General features: G+C 40.2%; 1 protein-coding gene across 1 annotated transcript in view; it reads left to right on the top strand.

Annotated features, from left to right (window-relative positions):
• csmd2 (CUB and Sushi multiple domains 2) overlaps positions 1-22,815 on the top strand; it is a 241,593-nt gene that overhangs the window by 140,180 nt on the left and 78,598 nt on the right. Inside the window, exons 14-26 of the mRNA XM_073463092.1 lie at positions 246-436; positions 712-847; positions 3,521-3,715; positions 5,192-5,330; positions 6,806-6,993; positions 7,799-7,987; positions 8,588-8,704; positions 10,811-11,026; positions 11,971-12,159; positions 13,550-13,719; positions 13,837-13,993; positions 14,187-14,378; positions 19,531-19,657. Of these exons, the coding sequence (XP_073319193.1) occupies positions 246-436; positions 712-847; positions 3,521-3,715; positions 5,192-5,330; positions 6,806-6,993; positions 7,799-7,987; positions 8,588-8,704; positions 10,811-11,026; positions 11,971-12,159; positions 13,550-13,719; positions 13,837-13,993; positions 14,187-14,378; positions 19,531-19,657 (2,206 nt within the window). The remainder of the gene's footprint in view (positions 1-245; positions 437-711; positions 848-3,520; positions 3,716-5,191; positions 5,331-6,805; positions 6,994-7,798; positions 7,988-8,587; positions 8,705-10,810; positions 11,027-11,970; positions 12,160-13,549; positions 13,720-13,836; positions 13,994-14,186; positions 14,379-19,530; positions 19,658-22,815) is intronic.

Raw genomic sequence — 22,815 nt, 5'->3', positions numbered from 1 at the left:
AGTTGTGTCTTATGTATTGCAACTTACTCCATGATCTGTCAGATAGTAGTAGTAGTAGTAGTATGTGGGAATTGGGGTAGAATTTTACTGATTCAATAAAGTGTATCAGGTCATATTCTTTTGTAGTCAGCAAAAGTAAATGGAATTTCCCCCATGTTTTTCAGCCTCCTGTCAACACTCATTTTATATTGCTTTGTTTGTTATTTCTTTTTCTCTCTGTCTATCTCTCTTTATGACTCCTATAGTTTCCTGTTTCTTCAACTTTACCACTCCGTCGGGGGTGCTGCTGTCTCCCAACTACCCCCAGGAGTACGGCAACAATATGCACTGTGTGTGGCTGATCATCTCCAACCCCGAGAGCAGAATCAATCTGGCCTTCAACGACCTCAGCATGGAGAAACAGTTTGACTTCCTCTCCATCAAGGATGGGGGAAAGGTAGTGTTGAAATACAAGCTGTTGTCCTCAGTTGCTTTGAATAGCTCTGCAACTTTACCTATTGACCTGCCTATCAGTCATTGTACGTGTCAATAGGAGAAGCAGCCTGCGCAATTAAGCTTACAAGCTACAAACCTCCTGCCAGCCTCATTGGACTTGATAGTCATTTTATCTGTCTAATTCCCTGTAGGAGATGTTCACTCTCTGACTTGTTTCCCTTTTTAGTTCATGATACCTTTGGTCTCGTCAGAAAATCTTTATCTGTTTCTTGTCAGGCGGAGTCTCCTATCCTGGGTACCTTTTCTGGTGATGTCCTGCCCCCCTCTATAACAACCAGTGCCCATGTGGCTCGACTAGAGTTCTTGACTGACCACACCTACACAGACAGAGGCTTTAACATCACATTTACAAGTAAGTATTGAATGTTAATCCAATGGAGATAAAGTGAAGTCTTTAAAGCTTATCACAAAAGCCTACCCTGACTGGATATTGTGTATTCTAGATTGTTTGTGCATGTGTACAGTATATGTGTTTATCTGTGTGTGGGTGTGCATGCAAGTGGCCTCATGAATCATCCGCTATATCGTTGCGCCTTGTCTCCCGCACCACATAAACTCTTCCGCCCATCAGCAACACAGTCCTTACAGTCGCACAGTCATACAGAGAAATGACAAAAACCCTGTCTTTATTGTCTAAATAGAGACTTGACATCTAAATAAAACCCAAACAAAGTTGCAGCATCCTTACCTGACAGATACATTGCGGCAGTGCTCATTATGTTCTATTCTGGGTAGCTGCTGACTTCTGAGGAAATTCCAGATGGGTTTTATACTCTGACGCAGTACACTTTGGCTGCATGCTGGTAAACCCATTTCATGGATATACTGTACCGTGAGGCTTTGGCAGCAGGATTTTTGCATCCATTGCATATGTGCTGTTGTGTAATTAGCCTGATCTTTGCATTCTTCCACAACTCAAAATAAATATCTCTGTACAGAGCGTCTAACCCTAACCCTATAAAGCCACAAAGCTGGCCCATAGATAGTTGAGGTACCGCTTGGAGGTTTGTCTCAATAAGACTTGGCACTAAAATTAGCTGCAGTGACTCACTTTAATACAAGCAATAAAATGTTATTTTTTTAACTTTTTTAGTTCGTTGCCTTCATATAGTCTAGTTTGTAGCTCTAGCCCCTCATTCATAGGACTTCCTCTACTTGAGAGAATGTAGTAGAAATTACATTAAGTAGACGTTCTCATCTAAACCTGTCTGTGTGCTGAGTTACAGTCAGGGACACTACCATTAGCAGCAGAAACAAAGATATTTTTGACTTCTGGTTAACTTCTAGTCTATATAAGGCTCTCCAAGGAGATTATGTTATATTATTCACTCCTGTCTGTTTGCTTTTTTGTTGGTTGGTTCAGGTATATTAAGTGGCTGGTATCTATGAGTGAGTACAAAAGTGGACTGTTGGGCCTTGGTTGAGGTATGCACTCTACAGAGTGCTATTCTAGTGTTTCATAAGCCAGTATGTTCCTAAGTTAGGTTTGTACGAATCGTCAAAATGATTTACACTGAGCATCATAGTTATTGTACTGTAACTAAGCCAGTGATGTACAATGCAGGGCAAAATGTTCCAGTTAAAGATCTCGCTAGTGAGCCTCGGTTCAGGCTGTTCAGAATTTTCTGTTCCCATCTCTTAGTAGTAATTATAGTAGATGTGTATTATTATTGTCATTTCTGTAGATAGGCCTAATAACAAATTTGTTTTCAGCGGCTCTACTTTGTACCTGCTGTGTAGTTGCGTCATGTTTTTTGACAATTTTTCAGTAGACTAAAATCTACTTGCCAATTTTTTTGTGATTTTTTTTTTTTTTTTGATCCAGTCTACTGCAACAGCTGGCACGTAAAATGAAAATGTCCCGATCATAGATAGTTCTTAAGACTATTTCTGCACCAGCTAAAATATAACATATTTCAGCTTACCCATAATGCCTTTGAGCCCTGACTCTAGCTCATTTGCAGACATGCCATCAACCCAGCCCAGGTGCCTCTGTGAAGCCGCAATGTGGACAACACATGGCAACTAATGCATTAATTAGCAAGTTAGATGAATAAATAAATAACCAATGCAGCGTGGTGAATGAATGTCAGGAGCAGTTAATTGAAGATGACGGTTAGTTCCTGAGAACAGTGTCATCCAACTGCAGTGTTTTTTAAGGGGGTTGTGGGGCAGAGCGGACAACTTCCATCATTCATGTTAATTAAGGACATGCCAAACTGTATTGAGGGGATTTTTGGCACATTAATAAATAGGATGATCGTGATGGATGAGGTGTGGCTGGCGCTCTGTTTAGGTCCAATGGATACAGAAGAGGGATTTATCAACACCTACATGTGTCACCAACCCGCGCGTGTGTATACAAGAGTGAGTGCAAGAGAGTAAGTGAGAGAGATATGGGCGCAGGTGATGTATTTGTTTACATGCCTTGTTCCAGGGTTATGCGTCTTGTGTGACTGTGTTTTATATGTGGCCTTTCTAACTGGTTCCTACTTGGAGTTTCATTGAGAAACCAGATAGATAAAGTTTTCAGGATGTGTGAAAACAATTATCCCTGTTTGTTTACTCCAACTATCGTTCAGCAGTGTCATCTGGCGCTGATGATCTGCATACGGTGTGGTTTCCCACCCTCTGGAATCACTGCAGCAGGGAGAATCAATGTGACTCACTAAGTGAAACAAATTTCTTCTCGTTAAATGCTGGCATTGCTAAACGCTGACATTAGGTGGGGAAAAGTTTTGTCAAGAAACTTGGGTAATTATTTTAGGATCTTTGCACGGACAGTGTGACATGTGACAAGGATTAATGAAAGCAGAATTACAGGTGGTCTTTTATGTTTCTTGTTTTTGCAACAAGATGACAATTTGTTTCCTTTAAAAAGCAAAGAAAGGGTTTTTGTTTTTTTTCAGGTAAGCAGTTTTCCTCACATTTTGTGATTTTATGTTATGTGACTTAGTGAACACTATCACTTAACACCTATGTCTTCTCCTTCACTAACCATACCTCCTCTCTGCAATTTCAATAGCATTCCGCCACAATGAGTGCCCAGATCCAGGTGTGCCAGTGAATGGGAAGCGGTTTGGTGAGAGCCTTCAGCTGGGCAGTTCCATCTCATTCCTGTGTGAGGAGGGCTTTGTTAAGACCCACGGCTCACAAACTATCTCTTGCATTCTCAAGGATGGCAACGTGGTGTGGGATAACGCAGTTCCCCGCTGTGAAGGTGTGTAAAGAAGTGGTTCCACTTCATGTCAGCCGGATCTCTGTTATCTAAACTTAATGTTTTAGCTATAACCTCCAACAAATGTTGTTTTCATCAGCTGGCATGAGGTGAAGCCTCTTGCTGGGGAAACATATGGTTGCATGAATTATCATATTAACAAAATGAGTGGGATTTATTCTATAATTCTTATCCAATATCACACAGCGGGCAGGTATGTTTGAGCTGGCACAGCTAGCTGTAAATAGAGTAAATATAGAGTAAATATGCAGAGGATTTAAGTCATTAGAAGGAAGGTGTGCATATACCCCCCTTCTCAAAGCATTTGTCCCATGGTCTAACACTGGGAGTATGTTTGTTTTAACACTCACTCTAGCTAGTAAATTCAGCATCACTGCATCTCAGGATTGTAAAGAGACACAACCAAGTACTGAATAGATTGGTGTTTATCAAAGGGAAGACCAGAAATCAATCTAATCAATAATGTCATTGATGTAAATGTTAGGGATCACTAAGATCTAAATAAAGATTGCTTGTGATTTCACAAAAGCTTTGTTTTTTCAAACATCTGATGCTGCAGACTTGCTGTGCTTACACACAGATTGCTGAACCATTCCTTTACCCCCCTCAACTCAATATTCAATAAACTATTTCCATCAAACCAGCAAAGACTAATATATCTGGCGATGCTAAGATAAAGACGTTACCCGCTGTGGTTCTTGGACACCAGCAGAGTGTCACACCAAGCTCAGACCTGGCTTAGTACTCTAAGGGGCCTCATTGGGTGCACTATTCATGATACGCAAAGGAGAAGCCATTATTAAAACATGTCACTTCCCCCTGTGTGCCACAGCAGCTTTGTATTCCTCTGAGACCATCTATCATACCCCTGCGTTTGTAGCGTAATGCGTTTTATAGATGTCCTTCAGTATGCTGAGTTGGCTGATTAAATCATTCCACTTCAAAGGGAGCGAGGAGCTGGCACTGTAACTAAGCCCTCCACTGTGCCTGTGTGTTCTGGTTAAGGATAGGCAGTTAAAGAGACGTGCAGCAAAGTGAGCAGTAACAAAGCTGAGGGTATGGGACAGGGCTTGATGTGCTCAAGTGTCTTTTGTGCTAGCGATCAAAGATGTTCCGTTTTCTGAGTTTGATGGAAATGACAGCAGAACCTTTATAGGAGGGGTTTGATGACAGATTTAAAGACAACAACAGAGGGGAGGAAACATGCACATGGTTGTGTAACGCATGACACAGACACACGTGCAATAACAGGTATGTTGCTAGGAGAAATGGTTAACCTTGACGTGAGCTGTCACCACTTTACATTAGTTAGATCCTGGCAGTAAAAGAAATGGGATGAGCCCTGGCTGATACATGAGATCATCTCTGGACATTGTCATACATCAGCTGGGAAAGACATGCATAATTCAATCTCTATCTGCTCGCTCTCTCTCACCATCTTCTCACTCCCTCCGTTAGCCCCATGTGGAGGGGATCTGAAGGCTCCCAGTGGGATCATCCTCTCCCCTGGCTGGCCAGAACTCTATAAGGAGGCCCTTAACTGTGAATGGATCATTGAGGCTCCTCCAGGCTACCCCATCAAGATCATCTTCGACAAGTGAGTCACCCAGATGGCTGTCACATCACCGTTTTTTTCTCTTTTTTTCCTCAAAGTAAGCTCAGATTTTTCATGCTTCTACCTTCTCACAATTTCCACATGTGCTCACATTTATCCCTCTGCTCTCTATTGCCTTTTATAATCTCTTCCTGCCACTCCTTTCTGGTGGTAATGCAGTAGATCTAATGCACATCAACATGCAGCCCCTACTAAGCTAACACTATGTTTTATTTAGCAATGCTCATTAGTGCTCATTTGATCCTTTCATTTGATACCCCCCTCCTGTACATGCACAGATATCCTTACAGTTCATACACACAGATGCACACAAAGAAGCTGAACTAGACCTACGAGTTTGTGAACATACATGCGTGTATGTAAGTGGAGATGCTCCGTCAAGGGGAACCAGAGAGATGGGGGAGCAGGTAATTTGTCCTGATGTTTGAGAGAGAGAACATACAGTCGTAGGATCAAATATTACATTAGTGTTTCACTAAGGCTCATCCTTGTGAGCCCATCTTGTCCTTGTCTCAGCCACAATGGCACAGCATGCAAAATGAATACACATAAATGTTTGTTGCTCTTTAATTTTTATGTTACATCAATAAAATATCACAAACCACCGCTTCATTTAGATGACACGGTTCTGAAACCATTTATTCATGGCTTTGAAGATGAAGTGGCTCTGGCAACAAAGACAGAAACACACAGATAGCACATGCGCGCGCACACTCACAAACATGCTAGACAGATGCACTCACCAAAGCGCGCCAAATGTCTCCACATTTTCTAAAAATCACCATATGAAAATTGGAAGTGATACAACATAGCTCTGTTTTCATGTTGAAAGCAGAACCTTCAGAACTGACCAAAATCTCCACAGTATTGTCAAAATGAATATCCATCTGAATGAGCTTCATTTAAGCATCAGTCTCTTCTTATTCAGTTTGCATGGAATCCAACTTTTTGGATTTTAATTGAGGCCAAATGTCTAAAACTATAAAAAAAAATTTGGGAAACTCTACACTTCCTTTTAGTTGGTCTGATTATTAGTTGATCCCTTACATATATGTATTTTGAAGTAAGGCACATGTACATTTTGACACAGTGCCCCTCTCTAAGACAGGTAGTAATAGAGAACCTGCATTAAATCCCTTACCAGTTCAATTTTCAGATGAAGTGGTGCTTATTCCCAAATTTCCAGAAAAAACAGATGACATAATACAAGTAACATGTGCCCTCAAGGCAGTTTTTCACTTTGTCTGGTTGGTAGTCCAGCCTTGCATTTACCATTCTGTTAACCCAACCTGAGATGTATCCACGAGACTCAGACAAGATAACTAAGCACATATTCTATACTAACAGTTTTATGTGAGGACTTAATGTTTTCATTTGCTTTTTACCAACACTTCTAATTTTGTATCTTTTTTTGTGAAGCATAAAAATCCTAATTCAATTTATTGCTGTATTCTCAGGTTCCGCACAGAGGTCAACTATGATGTGCTTGAGGTTCGCGATGGACGTTTTCCCTCTTCACCTCTAATTGGTAGTTACCAGGGCACCCAGGTTCCCCAGTTCCTCATCAGCACCTCCAACTTCCTGTTTCTTCTCTTCTCTACTGACAAGAGCCACTCTGACATCGGCTTCCGCATACGTTATGAAAGTAAGGGCTTAATGCTTGTGAGCAGTCAAATCTTCACCCGAGGATACAGGATAGATATACTGTAGAGGACGGCATTATTTACCAATGCTTCACGGAGCCTAATGGAAATTAATCTATCACAATACATATGGACCAAATCAAGAGACAACAGCCATAAGCCTTGTTCACTGGACTAGTAAGAGCCTTTCAGTCTTGGTTGTAAATAAAATCTCTGCAGGCTCTCAATTTCAGCATGAATACATTCTTATTAGAACACCTATAATTAGAAAGTAAATGGGCTGAGATTATTCTGTCAGATATCCCTGCCTTGACACACATTCTCACTCTTCAATCCATAGACACTGTCAGACACGCACGCACGCACGCACGCACACGGACAGACGGCAAGACAGACAGAGAGATTTCCCACACACTAGTCTTCACTCATGCTGTAAATCCAACCCTTAAGTCATCCTCGTTTCTACCTGTGTGTCTCACACTGGTAACTTGTTGCGCTTTGTCTGTGGTAAATCTCGGCAAAGCTTCAATAATTCACTATGAGCACTACTTAGGCAGAAACTATGCAAGGTGGAGCGGAAAGAAGTGCAGAAACTTTGGTTTATTGGTCCATTCCTGTTGAGAAAAGGATGTTCAAGTAAATTATTTATCAGGGTTGCTTTGAGAAAACAAATTGCTTTTCAACATTCCTTGACCTCTGCTTAACCTATTGAAAACAGGATATAATCCTAATTACACTGCAAGCAGGGGGATTAACACTATATGTGTCATTCTGTCTTTGATCATGTGTGTTTTTTGTCCTCTCCAGCCCTGCAGTTACAATCGGATCACTGCGTGGATCCCGGTATACCTGTCAACGGACAGCGGCATGGCAATGACTTCTATGTGGGAGCTTTGGTGACATTTAGCTGTGAAGCAGGGTATACACTTAGTGACAGAGAGCCATTAGAATGTGAACCCAATTTTCAGTGGAGCCGCCCCCTGCCTAGCTGTGATGGTACGTTCCATAATATTGACCTAGAAATGAATAGTCCCCTGCCAGATTTCTTCCTATTCATAAATGGGATTAAAGCTAAATTCATTGTTGCATGTTGCTCCAGACGAATCATGAGAAATCGTTTTGAGCACTTTGCTTCATATTGCATCACATTTAGATTACTATATATTCCTGATTTATTATAAAATCCATACAAGATAATAATATTTCTTTCAACGACTTTTATTTTAGACTTTAAAAGTTTCTGCCTCATTTCATCATAAATGTTTTATATGTTCAGTGGTGACGTTACCCTTTGATGTTTGCCTGTTCCGTCATCTGTAAATGCTTTTATATTTAAGGGCAGTATTGATTTTTGCCCACTCTGTAATGATATTGATGATACCACTCTGTCCTTTTTATGCTATCTTGAAGGGCACCTTTTGTAAAATGCATTTTACAACATTGTAAATGCACAGACAAGTTTTGCCATTTTTGGGGGAAATTTTATATCTGTCTTCATCAACTTTGTTATGCCCTCTCTGATTTTGACTCTCCACTCTCCTCTCATTTCTCTCATTCGTCCGTCTCCCCCTGTTTCTATTCCCCCTGTGTTGCCAGCATTGTGTGGAGGCTACATCCAGGGCAACTTTGGCACCATCCTGTCACCTGGCTTCCCTGACTTTTATCCGCACAACCTGAACTGCACATGGATAATCGAGACCTCCCATGGCAAAGGTTAGCAGAGAAATTCAGCGTCAACACATGCAGCAGTCAAATTCAATTTCCCTTACAATGTCATTTCCACCCACTGAGTGGCCTTTTTATTTTGCCGAACAAGCTGTCTCTGTAAGTCTGGAGCGCTGAAAGGCTGGCCTAGGGCTACAGCGCCATGGGAAGACTCTCCACTCATGTCACCTTTGGTAGAGCGCTTACATTAAATTGACACAGCCTTATTTGTGGATGTTCTCTCAGCATGGGTGTAATATATTTCATAAGTAGAGGAGGTAGACAAGGAATTGATTCAGCACGGATTATGAGACTTAGAATATTGTGTTTCACATTAACATGAAGACTTTAGCTTGCCTCCAGTGAATATAAGATATTGTCATGTGATCACCTGTTATATTGATGTTTTTCTAGTTTGCTTCGCTAATGATAATTTTAAAGGGGCACGACAACAATTTTACACATTAAATGTGTGAAGTGTGGCTAAGTTGCATTGAGGGTCATCGCTAGATTTTGAAAGGCAATCCACTGGCTGAGTATTGTGCTCCTTTATCACTGTTGGACTCATTATGGACAGTTCACAAACAATTGATCAAAATATATCAGCTTTTCTATTCCATGCATTCTTCTTCCTTTTCAAACCCTAGTGCCTACATTACCCACAATTTAACAAAGCCACTGAGTGGCCTGATGAGGCAATTCATCAGATTAAATGCAGCTCCCTCTGGAGCCACAATAGGCTTCATACTACGATTTTCACATATGCAGTAGTGGAGTTGCACTATAAAAACAGTGTAATTCAGACAGCAAATGTATTGCTTACATTTGAAATAGTTTGGTTTAACTGATGATTAAAGTGTCCAATCAGTCAATGTCCCCACAGTGCATGACAGGGGAGAATACTGTAAGTAAGTAATTTAGGTCTCTGTCGCCCAGTTGTAGCATTTATGAAGCGCTTTTGAGATTTCAGAATATCAAGATATATATATATATATATATATATATATATATATATATATATATATATATATATATATATATATATATCGTTTATTGCAATATAGCCCAAAAATGTCACAATATTACATATTGCCCAGCGCTATAGCCTGGTTTTCTTTGTACCCTCTGCAAGTTCCAATAGTGCTAACCCTAGACTAATCTGCTATTTCAATTTAGAAGTTTCAAGAATAGCTTAAAAACATGATTAATATAGTTAATTCCAGACAGACATATTGTGCACTTGGCACTGAAACAGGAAGCTGTTTTTATTTAAATCTTCACAGATTTTAATGCTAAGCTTCTAGTTTCTTTTACAAATGTATGATGATTTCTTATACTCCTATTAAACTGTTGCTCAGAGGTAACTTTGTCTCTTTCTACCTTTTCAGTTGCCAGTCAGGTTGAACCATTGGACAGTGTTTTGTTCTCCATGTATAAAACTGTGGTAGATATTTAAAGATATAATGGAATGTCTGCTTTGTGCTTTGACGTGGTGGCTGCCCTGAGAGGCCTCAGAGCCCTTCACACTTGGCATGCTTTATGTTGAGAGGCTCCATGGTGTCCGGAGGTACAGAGAAGATGGGTCTTGGAGAAATTCCAGACTCCCCTGATAATGGAAGGGACTTGACCTAGAGTTACACACATTGTCTGCCTCCTGTCTGGTGCTGTGATGATTCAGTGTGACGTAGGACATACTGTTTAAAGCTGAGTGACTCTGATGTTACTTGGCTGGTATGACTGCCTCCATGTATATACCAGCTTCTTCTGACATCAGACGTGTGTTGTCAACTTATATCAAGTCAGGACATTTGAGCTGAACAAGTTTTATTAATATAATCAATCAAGATTGTCTCAAAGTAAAAATTTTTTGACATAGAAACTTTGATACAAATAACATCTATTGGTGAAAGAGAGTTTTCAATTACACATTCAGAAATATTTAGTAGTCCTCTGATCTATCTGACTGTACCGAACCCTAACCCTTTTGTGGCTGGTGATTCCAAACTGTAGAACGATGGGAAAACCCATGATTAAACCTAATTTACTCGTGCAATGGCAAAAAGACGTAAACAACAGCTCATTTAAGTTATGGATCTTTCTTCCTCTCTTATTTAGGTGTCCAGTTCACCTTCCATACCTTCCATCTTGAGAGCCCTCATGACCATTTGTTGGTAACAGAGAATGGCAGCTTCTCTCAACCCCTGTGGAGACTGACAGGCTCCACACTGCCACCACCTCTAAGTGCAGGCCTTTTTGGAAACTACACGGCTCAGATACGCTTCCTCTCTGACTTCTCTGTTTCCTATGAGGGATTCAACATTACCTTCTCAGGTAAGAATGGATTCTGTCATTCAAACTACTAAGACCCGAAAAGAAGGATGGCTGAAAGTGCTGCTCACAGTACTGAGTCAGACTAATCATTCAGCGGAGACTGAGAGCGACAGGTTGGGGAAAAGAAATGAAAGGTTACACATTTAAGCACTTAAGGTTCGTGTTGAGAGCGGACGCCTCAGGCTCCTGAGTATGGATCAGAGACTTGCTGTGACCTTTTAATAACAAGAGTCTGTTTCCATGGGTTATTGACACAAACTGCCATGCTTAGTTAGGAGGCCACCTTAGGCAAGAAGCAAATCATAAGTTAAGTATGTGGACTAGAAATATGTAATTACAACCACTTGAGAGTTATTTATGAAATGGTTGACATCAAGAGAATTGATTAATTTTAAATTAATCAATTAGGATAGAGCACAGATGGCCCCCCTACCTAGTGAGAGCATCATTTCACTTCATTTGGCTCTCACAGATTTCAATTGATTTGAACACCAAAACATAGTTTAAAGAATGTTAAAACAACAGTTTGAAATACCAGATGCCACCTATGTGAAAACATGTTAGGTTTGCAAGAAGATTAAAAACAAAGGCCTGAATGTTCAGATGTAGGGTTACATTACGATGGCCATCCATGTAATACACATGATGAAAGCACATGATGTTTTCTAAATTTGAATGAGTGACATTTAGCGTCATGTTGTTTAGATATGATCTGGGACTTGGAGGACATTTGATTTATTTAACCATGGTTTATCTTCCTGTTTATCTGTGGAAAAGTACTTGTCAACCTTTTAAAGCATGGCAGAATTCTTAATCAATTCAATTTATACTTTCTCACATCCAAGCATCATAAGACATGCTACTGGACTGGGATGTGATCTTCTAGAAAAAAGAATAATACATCTCTAAATACATCTTTTTGTTGTTCTCTCTCTGTTTACCAGAGTATGATTTGGAGCCATGCGAGGATCCTGGAATCCCGCCTTATAGTACCAGAAAAGGCCTGCAGTATGGAGTAGGCGATCCCCTCATCTTCTCCTGTTTTCCGGGTTACCGACTGGAGGGTCCGGCAAGGGTGATCTGCTTAGGGGGCAGGAGGCGGGTGTGGAGCTCCCCTCTGCCAAGGTGTGTTGGTAGGTGGTCACATGCTTTATTTTGGCTTTTGTCACTCCCCCACCACCCCCCTTACAATGCCATGTTGCCACATTAGCCCTTTCACACACACCCACTCATTAAGAAGAACTGTCAGTCACATTGGAAAAATGAGGCATTTCCCTTTCAATTCTCCTAATTTTCATCTCTCCATCCGCCCACGTTTTGTCTCTACATTGGACAGTTTCCCAGAAACAGCCTTTTTGACTTTGTCCAAATTATATAGAGCAGCAGCCCTAATGAGGATGACATTAAAAAGCTGAAATATGTTAATTATTGATGTTGCTCATTGCTAATGCCTGGGAAACATGACGAGTCAAACTGCAAAGATTTAGGTCAGTGTGTTGGTTCTATGATACACCAACCCTTGAGAGCTGCATTAGTGTGTTGATATGAAAACACATGTATCCTAATAATCCTAATGATGGATAAAACACAGACCATGACAGTGATCGATCTAGATATCTGTCCTTAGAGTGGCTCTTTTCAGTTTATCCACAGCACTGTTAAGTAATTGGGGAAAAAACTGTGAACTGCAAATATTTCTACCACTTAAAGATTTTGACACTCTATTGGAAACCAGTAATTATAGTTTGATAAATACAATCTGGTGAAGTCACATTTATTTTCTTTACCTACACCAATAAATACTACCTGATTGTTTGTTTTGAGTGTTTAGGCATGTGTAAAGTAGCAGTAGCAGCAAATAATTTCCTTATAAAACCTTGTTAACATTAACCTGACTGCCTCGTTTGCGCCTGTTCTCACTGCATATTTATCCGTGAAAATAAAAATGCTAACTTGTAGTTTGTTGGACATTTTTGCCTCTAGATGAAGTCGCATCTTTAAAGGTTGCCACATTTTGTTATTTTCCACACCTCTGGCAATCGTATTCAGCCTTATTTTAGAAGAAGTGATACTTCTCCATATACCTCGCAGGCAGTCCCATCGCCTCATCTCATCTACCTCACTGCATTCATGAAGTAAAAATTCAGGGTACATTTGTGGTCATTTGAATTCTGGCAGCTATTTTTCTATAGAAAACTCGGTCCCCTATTTTACCTTTTCCCTGATATGATTCAGAAAAAGGCATTTTCAAATGGAGCTGAAATTACTGTTAATCATATTCAGATTGCATTGCGATTATGATGATGTGCACCTCAACATTCAGGTAAAGTCACTGGCCACATTCCTCTCCCCATCACCTCTCCCATCTCCCTGTGCATGACAGCATGAATAAATACACTCTGAGTTTCAAGCATATAGCGATTGACATGTCCTCTGCTCTCTCCCATACCACCACTTTCTCCTTTCCTCTCTCTTTCGCTCTCTGTCTCTGTCTGTCCCTCTGCTCCCTCTCTTTTTCTCTAGCTGAATGCGGCTCATCCGTGACTGGCATGCAAGGGGTGCTGCTCTCACCCAACTACCCCGGTTACTACGGCAACAACCACGAGTGCATCTACTCCATCCAGACGCAGCCTGGCAAAGGCATCCAGCTACGAGCGCGGGACTTCAGGCTGGAGGAGGATGACGTGCTCAAAGTGAGGGGGTGGGGGGAGTGATACCCTCCCTGTGTGTGCGTGCCTCGTTAGCATATTTGTGTGTGCAGATCATCTTAATTCAGACGCTTCCTCCCACTCTCCCTCTGTCCCTTTCAGGTCTTTGATGGCAGCAGTAATAAGGCTCGTCTGCTGGGGGTGTTTACAGGCAGTGAGCTGCTAGACGCAACCCTGAACTCCACCTCCAGCTCCATGTGGCTGGAGTTTATCAGCAATGCGGATAACACCAGCAAAGGCTTTGAACTGCACTTCATTAGTGAGTAACAAGTCTTTCGCACAAACGCACACACATTTCTTTACATTCAACATTTATATTTTAGTAGAGTTTGTTTTCTTGTATCTCATTTTCCAATCCTCGTCATGGCCACCATCACATAAAAATCCCATTAATGGTTATTTCTTCAATACCCTCCTAATCCTTGTACTTACACTCTCCCTCTCTCTCCAAGGTTTTGAGCTGGTGAAATGCGAGGATCCAGGTGTTCCCCAGTTTGGCTACAAGCGTGAGGACAAGGGTCATTTTGCAGGGAGCACTGTGTCTTATAGCTGTGACCCAGGCTACACCCTGAAAGGCCCCGAGGTGCTCACCTGCCTGAGGGGGGAGAGGAGGGCGTGGGACAGCCCCCTCCCACTCTGTGTTGGTGAGTCAGACGAAGTAGTTGGAGATCAAGTGTATCATTGCTGTTGGGAGCAGTTTTTCTTTATTTGTCAAAATAATGTTGATTCTGCAGATTGGGTGTTGTGTCTTCCATTACATGGAAATATGCGTTTGTTACCAGTTGTGCACAATAGATATCGGCCAGATATTGGGAAATGCATGTTATTGGCTGTATATCTGTATTGGTGAAATTATACCTGATAAAAGGTGCCAATAATGTGAAGCCAATTTGCTTTCATTGACTTAGCAAGCCTGACATTTATACACTCCAACATAGTAGCAGGCAGCATGCTCCTCTAAAGTTGTTGCAACCAACCAAGCACGCAGTTGTCCCATGCATGGCCTCAAGCTGCTGCACCTGGGTAGACTCAGGCAGTGTAGACTAGACAGCAGAACATGCTGTCGCCGGTGTGGGCATTGTTTACAGTTTTAGAGGAACATGATGAGGGAAAAAGTCTGTAAGTTTAACACAGATCTTATTAGAGCTGAAGAATATCAGATAATCCATTTTTGCTCACTAAATCTTGGTCTTACCCTCAGGTGTGAATAAAGTGAGAGTTAGGAATTACTTTTTCAAATACAAACATTTTCAATTATTGGTTATCTTATCAATATCTGCCATGAGAAGCAGGTAATTACCGATTTTTGTGTCAGCTGAAAAAAATCTATATTGTGAATCCCTAAATTAACATCATGCTGTAAAAGTTCTCAGATTTTTTGCTTAAAGCAGCTACGAAGAACATTTTTGAAAATGAAAGAAATGTAGTAAAGCCTTTTGTGATGTTTTGTTATTTCGTGCTGGCATCACAGTTTCTTATTACCTTCCCTTACATCACAATTTATCATTTTATGCTATGTTAAATTCCACTAAAATATCAGGTTGCATAAAGCAGTATTCTGTAGTATTACATTATATTACATGGGTGATTGCTTTACTGTTTGGCAAACTGCTAATCCTAACCAGTTATAGTTTATTTCAGCCGAACAACAATGTCTGACCCAGTTCCTCATCCTAATAACAATGTGAATATGCCGGCGCAGGTTTCCAAAAAGCCCTGTGGTTTTAGCTCTGCTATTTTGGGGCATCCATTTGGTTGCTTTCCCAGCACCTCATTCAGTGCATTATCTTGTCGAAAATGACTGTACTCTATTTAGCTCCACATATTCCTATTGCATCAAGGTTGCAAAGTCCCCCTTTTCACTTAAAATAAGACTCTCACTCTCACATCACTAACACAGCAAGCATACAGTATAGACAGGTTTTTAACCCCTAGATGTATTAGATGGTGAGACTTTCAATTATTTGATGATATTATTTGTGGAGTTCACCGATAGTTCACTTATCACTTGTTACCAGTTGACACAAACATGGTAGAGCAACAGTTTTGAAAATAATAATGCGTGACATACATACATACACATACCGCCTATATGATGTCATGATAACAAACCCAAAGCAATTTTTTGGATCTTCTCTTGGGCGACATTTTGACAGAGTGTCTCAGACACCAGCCAGGAGCTCAGTGAGGAAAAACAGGCAGGATGGTGTTCTTTGACATCAGCCAAGGTGATTAGAATAATATTGCTAGGCTCCCGTTTTAACCCAAACTGACAGGTAATTTCATGTCTGGGTACAAAAAACGTCCAGCATACTGTATATCTCTGAACACGTTTGTCCTCCCATGCCCTTTTCACTGCAGATGATAGCCTAACAGCCGGAGTGAATTTGTGAGGGACTGCTTCCGTTTGTAATGGTGGGATTATTTTCTAGTAGCGGGGACACACTGAACACATATGAGGTGGGTATGGCAAGCAGGGGGAGGAAGAAGAATGAAATTCAGTTGAAAACAGTAGGGAGAGTTCATATCCTCAAAGTCACTGAAGAGGAAAGTTGCAAGGTTGAATGCCTGAGCAGCTTTGTATTTTATCGACACTTGATATGGCCGTGCATATCCAATGTGTATAATCATAAATAAATGTCCTTTTTTATAACTAACCACGTTTCTGCATATTAATGTCTAACTGGCTGAAATTGTTTTTAGCTGATCATATGATCATCCACATGCATGCTTTTTGTAGAAACGGAAATTTAAACTACCTCAAGAAGAGAGGGAGACAAAAAAGAGAGGCAGAACCTGAGTTGATTTAAAGAAAGATGTATGTGGAGACATATACTGAAACTCTGAGAGAGTTACACTGCCATGGCAGCACTGTGCAGTAGTTTCTGAGGTCATAAGGCTACGTTTTTTTTTCTTACTGTGATAGATCACCATCTTCTCTTTTCACTTTTCACATGAAACAGTAAGTTTCTTCAAACAAGAAAAGCACAACAGAGGGAAAAAGCTTGAAGAGAGACTAAAGCCTCAGCAAGACTACCAAGATTAATATGCTCATACTTTCTTTTTTTTTGCATTTTCCATCTCCCTTCAAGACAATAAACGCAAAAATATAAATATTTTTTAGGGAAGTAAGCATATACTCTTTTTTACAGTTTGTGTTTATGTGTGCATGTGTGTTGTTTTGTGTGTTTGTGCTTTGACAGCAAAAATGATCGGAGGCCAGCACTGGTGATTATTGCAGTTTAAATGTATAATGCATGAGGGCTGTGGAGAATGTGAAGGAGGGAGACAAAGGGACGATTTATTTGCAAACATAAGGAAAGGCATGTTCGTCAAATGGAAGCTGACATAATGTGTTTGATGTGTATGGAGAAAATAGCAGCTTGTCCCTGTCTGATGTATTGGCATGGGAAACTGAAGTTTTACATCGCCAAAGTAAGTGTATATATTGATGAAGGTTCTCAGTCATCCATGTCATGCTAATTCTAAGTGCTGTATCGTAGGCAACTGGACTTGTCTCCAATGGATAAGTATAAAATAATGATATACTTACAGTTAAATATTTAGTAATAATTATTAAGGGTGTCACGATTTCGATTTTAAGTCGAAATCGATCGAAATTAATTCACAATCTCGAACTTCGAATTAAAAAATGGAATCGTCGATGCTGCCACGCCCCCATGTCACGACTGGTCGGCTTGCCAAGGGGAAAAACACACGTGTTGAAGTGCTGCGAATCAACCTCCTCTAACTTAGCTACTAGCTAAGCCAGTAGCTATTAGCTACAGCCAGTCAAACGATAGCATGGTGTTACACCATTCCTGTTCGGCTCCCGGGCCGTGGTCGGGAAGCACAGGGGAGATGAGTTCCTCCAGGGCCGAAGTTTTTGTTTACCTTCGCGGTGAACCCCCTTTCACGTGTTAAGCTGGTCGGGAAATAATACCAGGGAGCTTTGCTGTACCTTGAGGAGCCGTCACCTTTATTCACAGCCAAACTGCAGTCTATATTGTACACTTTATTGCTGTCACTACTACTGCTACTCCTTTCGCTTCTCCTTCCTCTCCCATTCATTCACTGTCCGCACGTACGCACGCTCCCTCACTCTCGCTCGCCCACTCACACCTTACGCACCTTGTATATGTCCAACTGTTCGGAAATAGTGTGTTAAGACACTTAATTGTTCAGAGAAGACTATGGACATGGCTGTTTTTATTTTTTTGTTTGTTTTGTTGTGAACTTGAATGTCATCTTCTGTGAAGAAGACTGCAGTTACAAAAGAGAAACTAGATGGCAGGTTATTTTGTTTAAGTTTCCAATTGACTGAAGATATAAGTTATTGTTACATTATGCTGTTAATAAATGTTTTAAATTTGACACTGTAGTGTGGTACATTGCGAACAAAGGTCAGATATTATATTGCATAAAAGTCTAGTTTAAAAATGGCATAGCAACCTGTGCTTTAAAAAAAATAAATGTAAAAATCGAGAATCGAATCGAAAATTGAATCGAATCGAGGATTTGGAGAATCGTGACACCCCTAATAATTATTAAATAATAAGTGTCTCTGTTTCCCTCTATGTGTGGTTGCTGGATTATGTTAAATAAGATCCTTACTTCCTTCTAGCCTGCCTGTCTGTTATTTTGTGTCTGTCATCATTGCTGTATTTCAGTACAGGGCCTGGATCTCACAGTCATCGCCATCATCATCAGTGTGATTCCTCCATTTCCCTTCTGTTTGAAGGATCCATTTTCCTCTCAGGGGAAGGAAAAGAAACAAGAACACTTTTAACCCTCCTCTTGTCAGCTGAGATGACCTCAAAAATGTGAACAAAAACACTTCAAGTCTGATGTTGTTGGAGAACTTTTTTTTTTTTTTTTTTTACTTTTTGGATAAGGGTAGGGGTTGGTAATTGAAAGGGGGGTGGGGGGGGGGGTTGAAAATTGCTTTTCAGTCACAGTGCGTTTCTGGTGGCAATTCATTACTTGAGGCTGAAAAGAAACTGTTCTTCCCTCTGTTTTGACAAAATGTTTTGGCCTCTGATTTTGCTTTGTAGTTCCACTGATGTGTGTTTGTGTTGCTGTCAATGTTTTGAGAGACTGGGCTTATGTCGGGTCCTACTACTACTACTACTACTACTACTACTACTACTACTACTGCTACTAGTGGACTCAATGACATTCCTCTGATGAAGAAGTGATTCATGACGAGTCATCCACTCTCTTGGTAGCCCAGTAGGTGCTTAGATTGGCTGTATGGTAAACACATACAGTATATTTCTTTTGTGATTGATACCTTGAAATAAACTAAAATATCTTGCCATATCAGTCAAAACGTCATCTTCATAAGTTTCCCAGAACTTGTCTAATATATTGAATGTTGTTCAGTCAACAAGTCCGTCAACAAGTCCATCAACTTTCAAAGGCAACAGGATGAGATCATTGGTTGGGATGGTGGATTGCTTTCGCTGAGCCAAAGAGATCCACATTGAGTATATTGAGTTGGCTGCTCTCCCTCCCATCATTCAAATTGCAAACAAGATGATGAAGCACATCACATTTGAGCATACGACTGCTATGTCAATAATTAATAATGATGAGAGGAAACTGATGTGATGCACTTTACTGGAAGTGGGATGATGCAGTTTCTGGTATGTTAAGTATGCTAACCTTGCTGTATTCTTTTATTAATTTGACTTTCAGAATGTCGATGAGCTTGTACTTATTTTATTCTTGTACTCCTGTTCATTGTTCACCTCTTTAATCCTCCCATTGTTCTGTCTTCTCTCCTCCTTCCAGCCGAGTGTGGGGGCACCATCAAGGAAGAGCCTTCTGGTCGTATCCTGTCTCCAGGCTACCCTGCTCCATATGAACACAACCTGCACTGTATGTGGACTATTGAGGCTGCCCCTGGAAGCACCATCAGGTCTGAACAACACTCTTTGTTTCCTTTTTTCATGCTTTCTAGTTTTCTGATTACATTGTCCTTTTCCAGGCTTTCTTTCAATCTACCACCTTTCAATATACTCTCAATTTAGCCACCCTTTTTGCAGTGGTATTTATCACTTTCACGGGCTGCTGTGTAATCAATCTTCAGTGAGCTGCTATTGGCCAATAGTTGAGTTAGTACTGGACAAGGTGAAATGCCACCTCAGAGCCTCCAGATTTGAGACTACACCAAAGAAAGTCAAGAGTTTTCAGTTAATTTTGGCTTTTATATGTTGTGTGTTCTGGGCTTTACTTTCAGGCAAAATCAGGTGATGAATACTCAGTGATAGCTGGACAATAACTGGACAATTTAAACTATTTAAGGTTATTCTCTTGCACTATTCTGTATTTATTTCCTCTGACATATTTTGTACCGAACAATATTTTCTGTCCAAGCTGCCTACTTCAGCTTCCACCGCCTACAAAGATCTCTGCATGCATTCATGGGTGCATACTTTTATTTATACATATATTAATGCAAATAGTACATTCAAGTATGCAAATGTTGGTTTGTGTATGTGCTCTGTACCTTGCAGAGAAGATAACAGAGATGTTTGGCTATTACAGCCCCCTTATTTTGCCAGTGTTACTAGATTTTGCATGAAATGCAGTTGAGGCAAACAGCCAATTATTTAATTACATATTGATTAGAAATAATTGTTAATGAAAGCCCTAGCTTTTCTTTACCTCACCTACTCTCACCCAGAATGACGCAAATAATCCGAAGCCTAGCTGTTAGACCTGCTTATATATGTAAGGCGAGGCTTTGCTGAATTCTTTAAACCACATTGCAGCATCGCATGTGCTGAGATGGTGTCCTTGTAGATATGGAATTCTTTACCCTGGTAGTGTCAGTGTTGTTCTCTATCCATCAAGCTACTTAGGACTGCAGGCACGTTAAGACCACTGTCTGTCATATATCAGCATGCTTATGATAAATTCCATGTTTTGGCAGCATTAAAATGGATCACCATTAAGCATGGCACAAGTAAAGTGCAATAGAATATAGTAACAGAATATACTGTGTTCATGCACTGTCATGAAGCAGCAATGTAAACTAATGTAATAATCTTGTAAGCCCAGATACTTGAAGGAACTGTGCTATTCAAGGAGAATACTGTTAAATCCATAAATATATGTGTAGATATAGGAACATGTGGAAGAGGCAGAGAACACAATTGATGGTTTAAGTAGGACGGCTGTAATCTCTCTCTTCGCATAAATTGGATTAACTTTCGAGAAAATCACATGCTCATCATAATGGAACATTTACGTATACTATACTATACTATACTATACTATATGTGTACGTCTTAGTTGTGTTGCTCTGTACTCCCGTACAATGGAATTTAAATAAAAGGACCAAGATACTGCGTCTTTAAATTAATTAATTTAAAAGACATTGTAACATTTTAATGTTCTATAAACATAGTTCACCATACTTAAGAGACAGCAAGTACTTTCACAATTCAATATTAACATAATAAAAAAGTAATCATATTATTGTGTGGTTTATGTCTACAGATGTCAGCAGAAGTATATGAACCCTGGGTATGCTTTGTCAGACTTGTAGGACGGCCTGTTGTTGCTTGTTTCAGGCACTTATTAACTTCAGTTTGGTCAGTGTTTCACTTCAAATCCAACATGCTGGAGTAAATCCAAAGCAATTAAAACATGCCCTAATACTTTCAAACTGCACTGTGTAGTTTTTTTGTTCAATGCGCCTTATCATTTTGTGTGATATCATAAAGTTCTGTGCTGTTGTCAGGATGAATCTATTTGCCAGTACATGCTGTCCCTTAGCATGCACATCTGACATTCTCAGGTCCCTCATGATTGCTAGTTTAGGTTCATTAGCGCCTTCACTACCTCTGGGTCCCCGCCATTCCTCTGCAAGGTATGCTCCATATCCATGCCTTTGATCCTACCCACGCAATTCATTATTGAGGAGAATTTGCAATGCATTAGCCCAGGGATTCCTTGTATATCAAATGATGTAGCTGAAGGTAGCACACTAATCAAACCGTACTGAGATTGTGAGAGAGACCAGGAGCTGTGCCGAGTGACAGTAGACATCTGAAAAGCCACAGACTGGTTTGCCGAAAGATATTGATGGAGAGTATAGGTGGGAGGCAGAGAGTGGAATACAGACGTAAAGAGATAATAACAATGTAAAAGGAATAGAGATGATAAGGGAGGCAATGAGCCATTTCACCGATGGAACATTCACTGGGTACTGCTCCGGAGATCAAAGGAGAGATGTAGGCCACATGGTACACTGAGCAATGAAGCCATAAGTATTCATCTAAAAAATTGTATTTAGTAAGAAGCATGCCCTTTAATTGGAGAGTGTGTGGGTTACAACACTGGACTGCAGTTTTAACTGTTGTCACAAGCCATCAATGGACTGTCACAATGTGCAAAGAGTGGGGAGGCCACTGTAATCTGGCCCAAGGTTGAACTCTACAGTCTATAGTACAGTATGTCCTTCATGGGGGTTACTGTTACTTCTATCTTGTCTTTCTCGTACTTATGTTGTACTGTTATATCACAACATACTGTATATAAATACATTCCATTGAAGATCACACAGTGCTACGGACGTTTCCAACGACATTTAAACAGAAGTTTAAAGTTACTCGACTAGTCTAAAAGTAAGAAAATAACCAGAAAACAGGCAACATTGAGCACCGTTTAATCTATGAGGTTAAACATAGTTTGAAAAACATTGTGTATAAACAAACTATTTAATACCGTTAATCACATTATTCAATAACTGTACTGTACAAGTGTACTTTAAATGCAGCTGAAATGTGTGGCACTAACATGACAACAACTCACTAAATAGAAGCTGACAAATAACATTTTCTCAAAGCACAATCCAAATAACTGAAAATCGAAAATAAAATGCCTGGTTATAACAATATTTCAGTGCAGATTATGGTAATATATAATATAAATGTGTAAATTGATAAAATCACAAAAATGGACAAGTATTTCTTGTGCTGACAAGGGGGAGAAGAAACATTTAATGGCCTTGTCGACTAATGTGCACATCCCAACTTACAAAGTTTACAGTCAAACCAAATTCTCAGC

This window comes from Pagrus major, chromosome 3, assembly GCF_040436345.1.
Source record: "Pagrus major chromosome 3, Pma_NU_1.0".
In the NCBI taxonomy this organism is placed as follows: Eukaryota; Metazoa; Chordata; class Actinopteri; order Spariformes; family Sparidae; genus Pagrus; species Pagrus major.
Note: the sequence above shows the minus strand (reverse complement) of the source record. Positions and strands in the feature narration are given on the sequence as shown.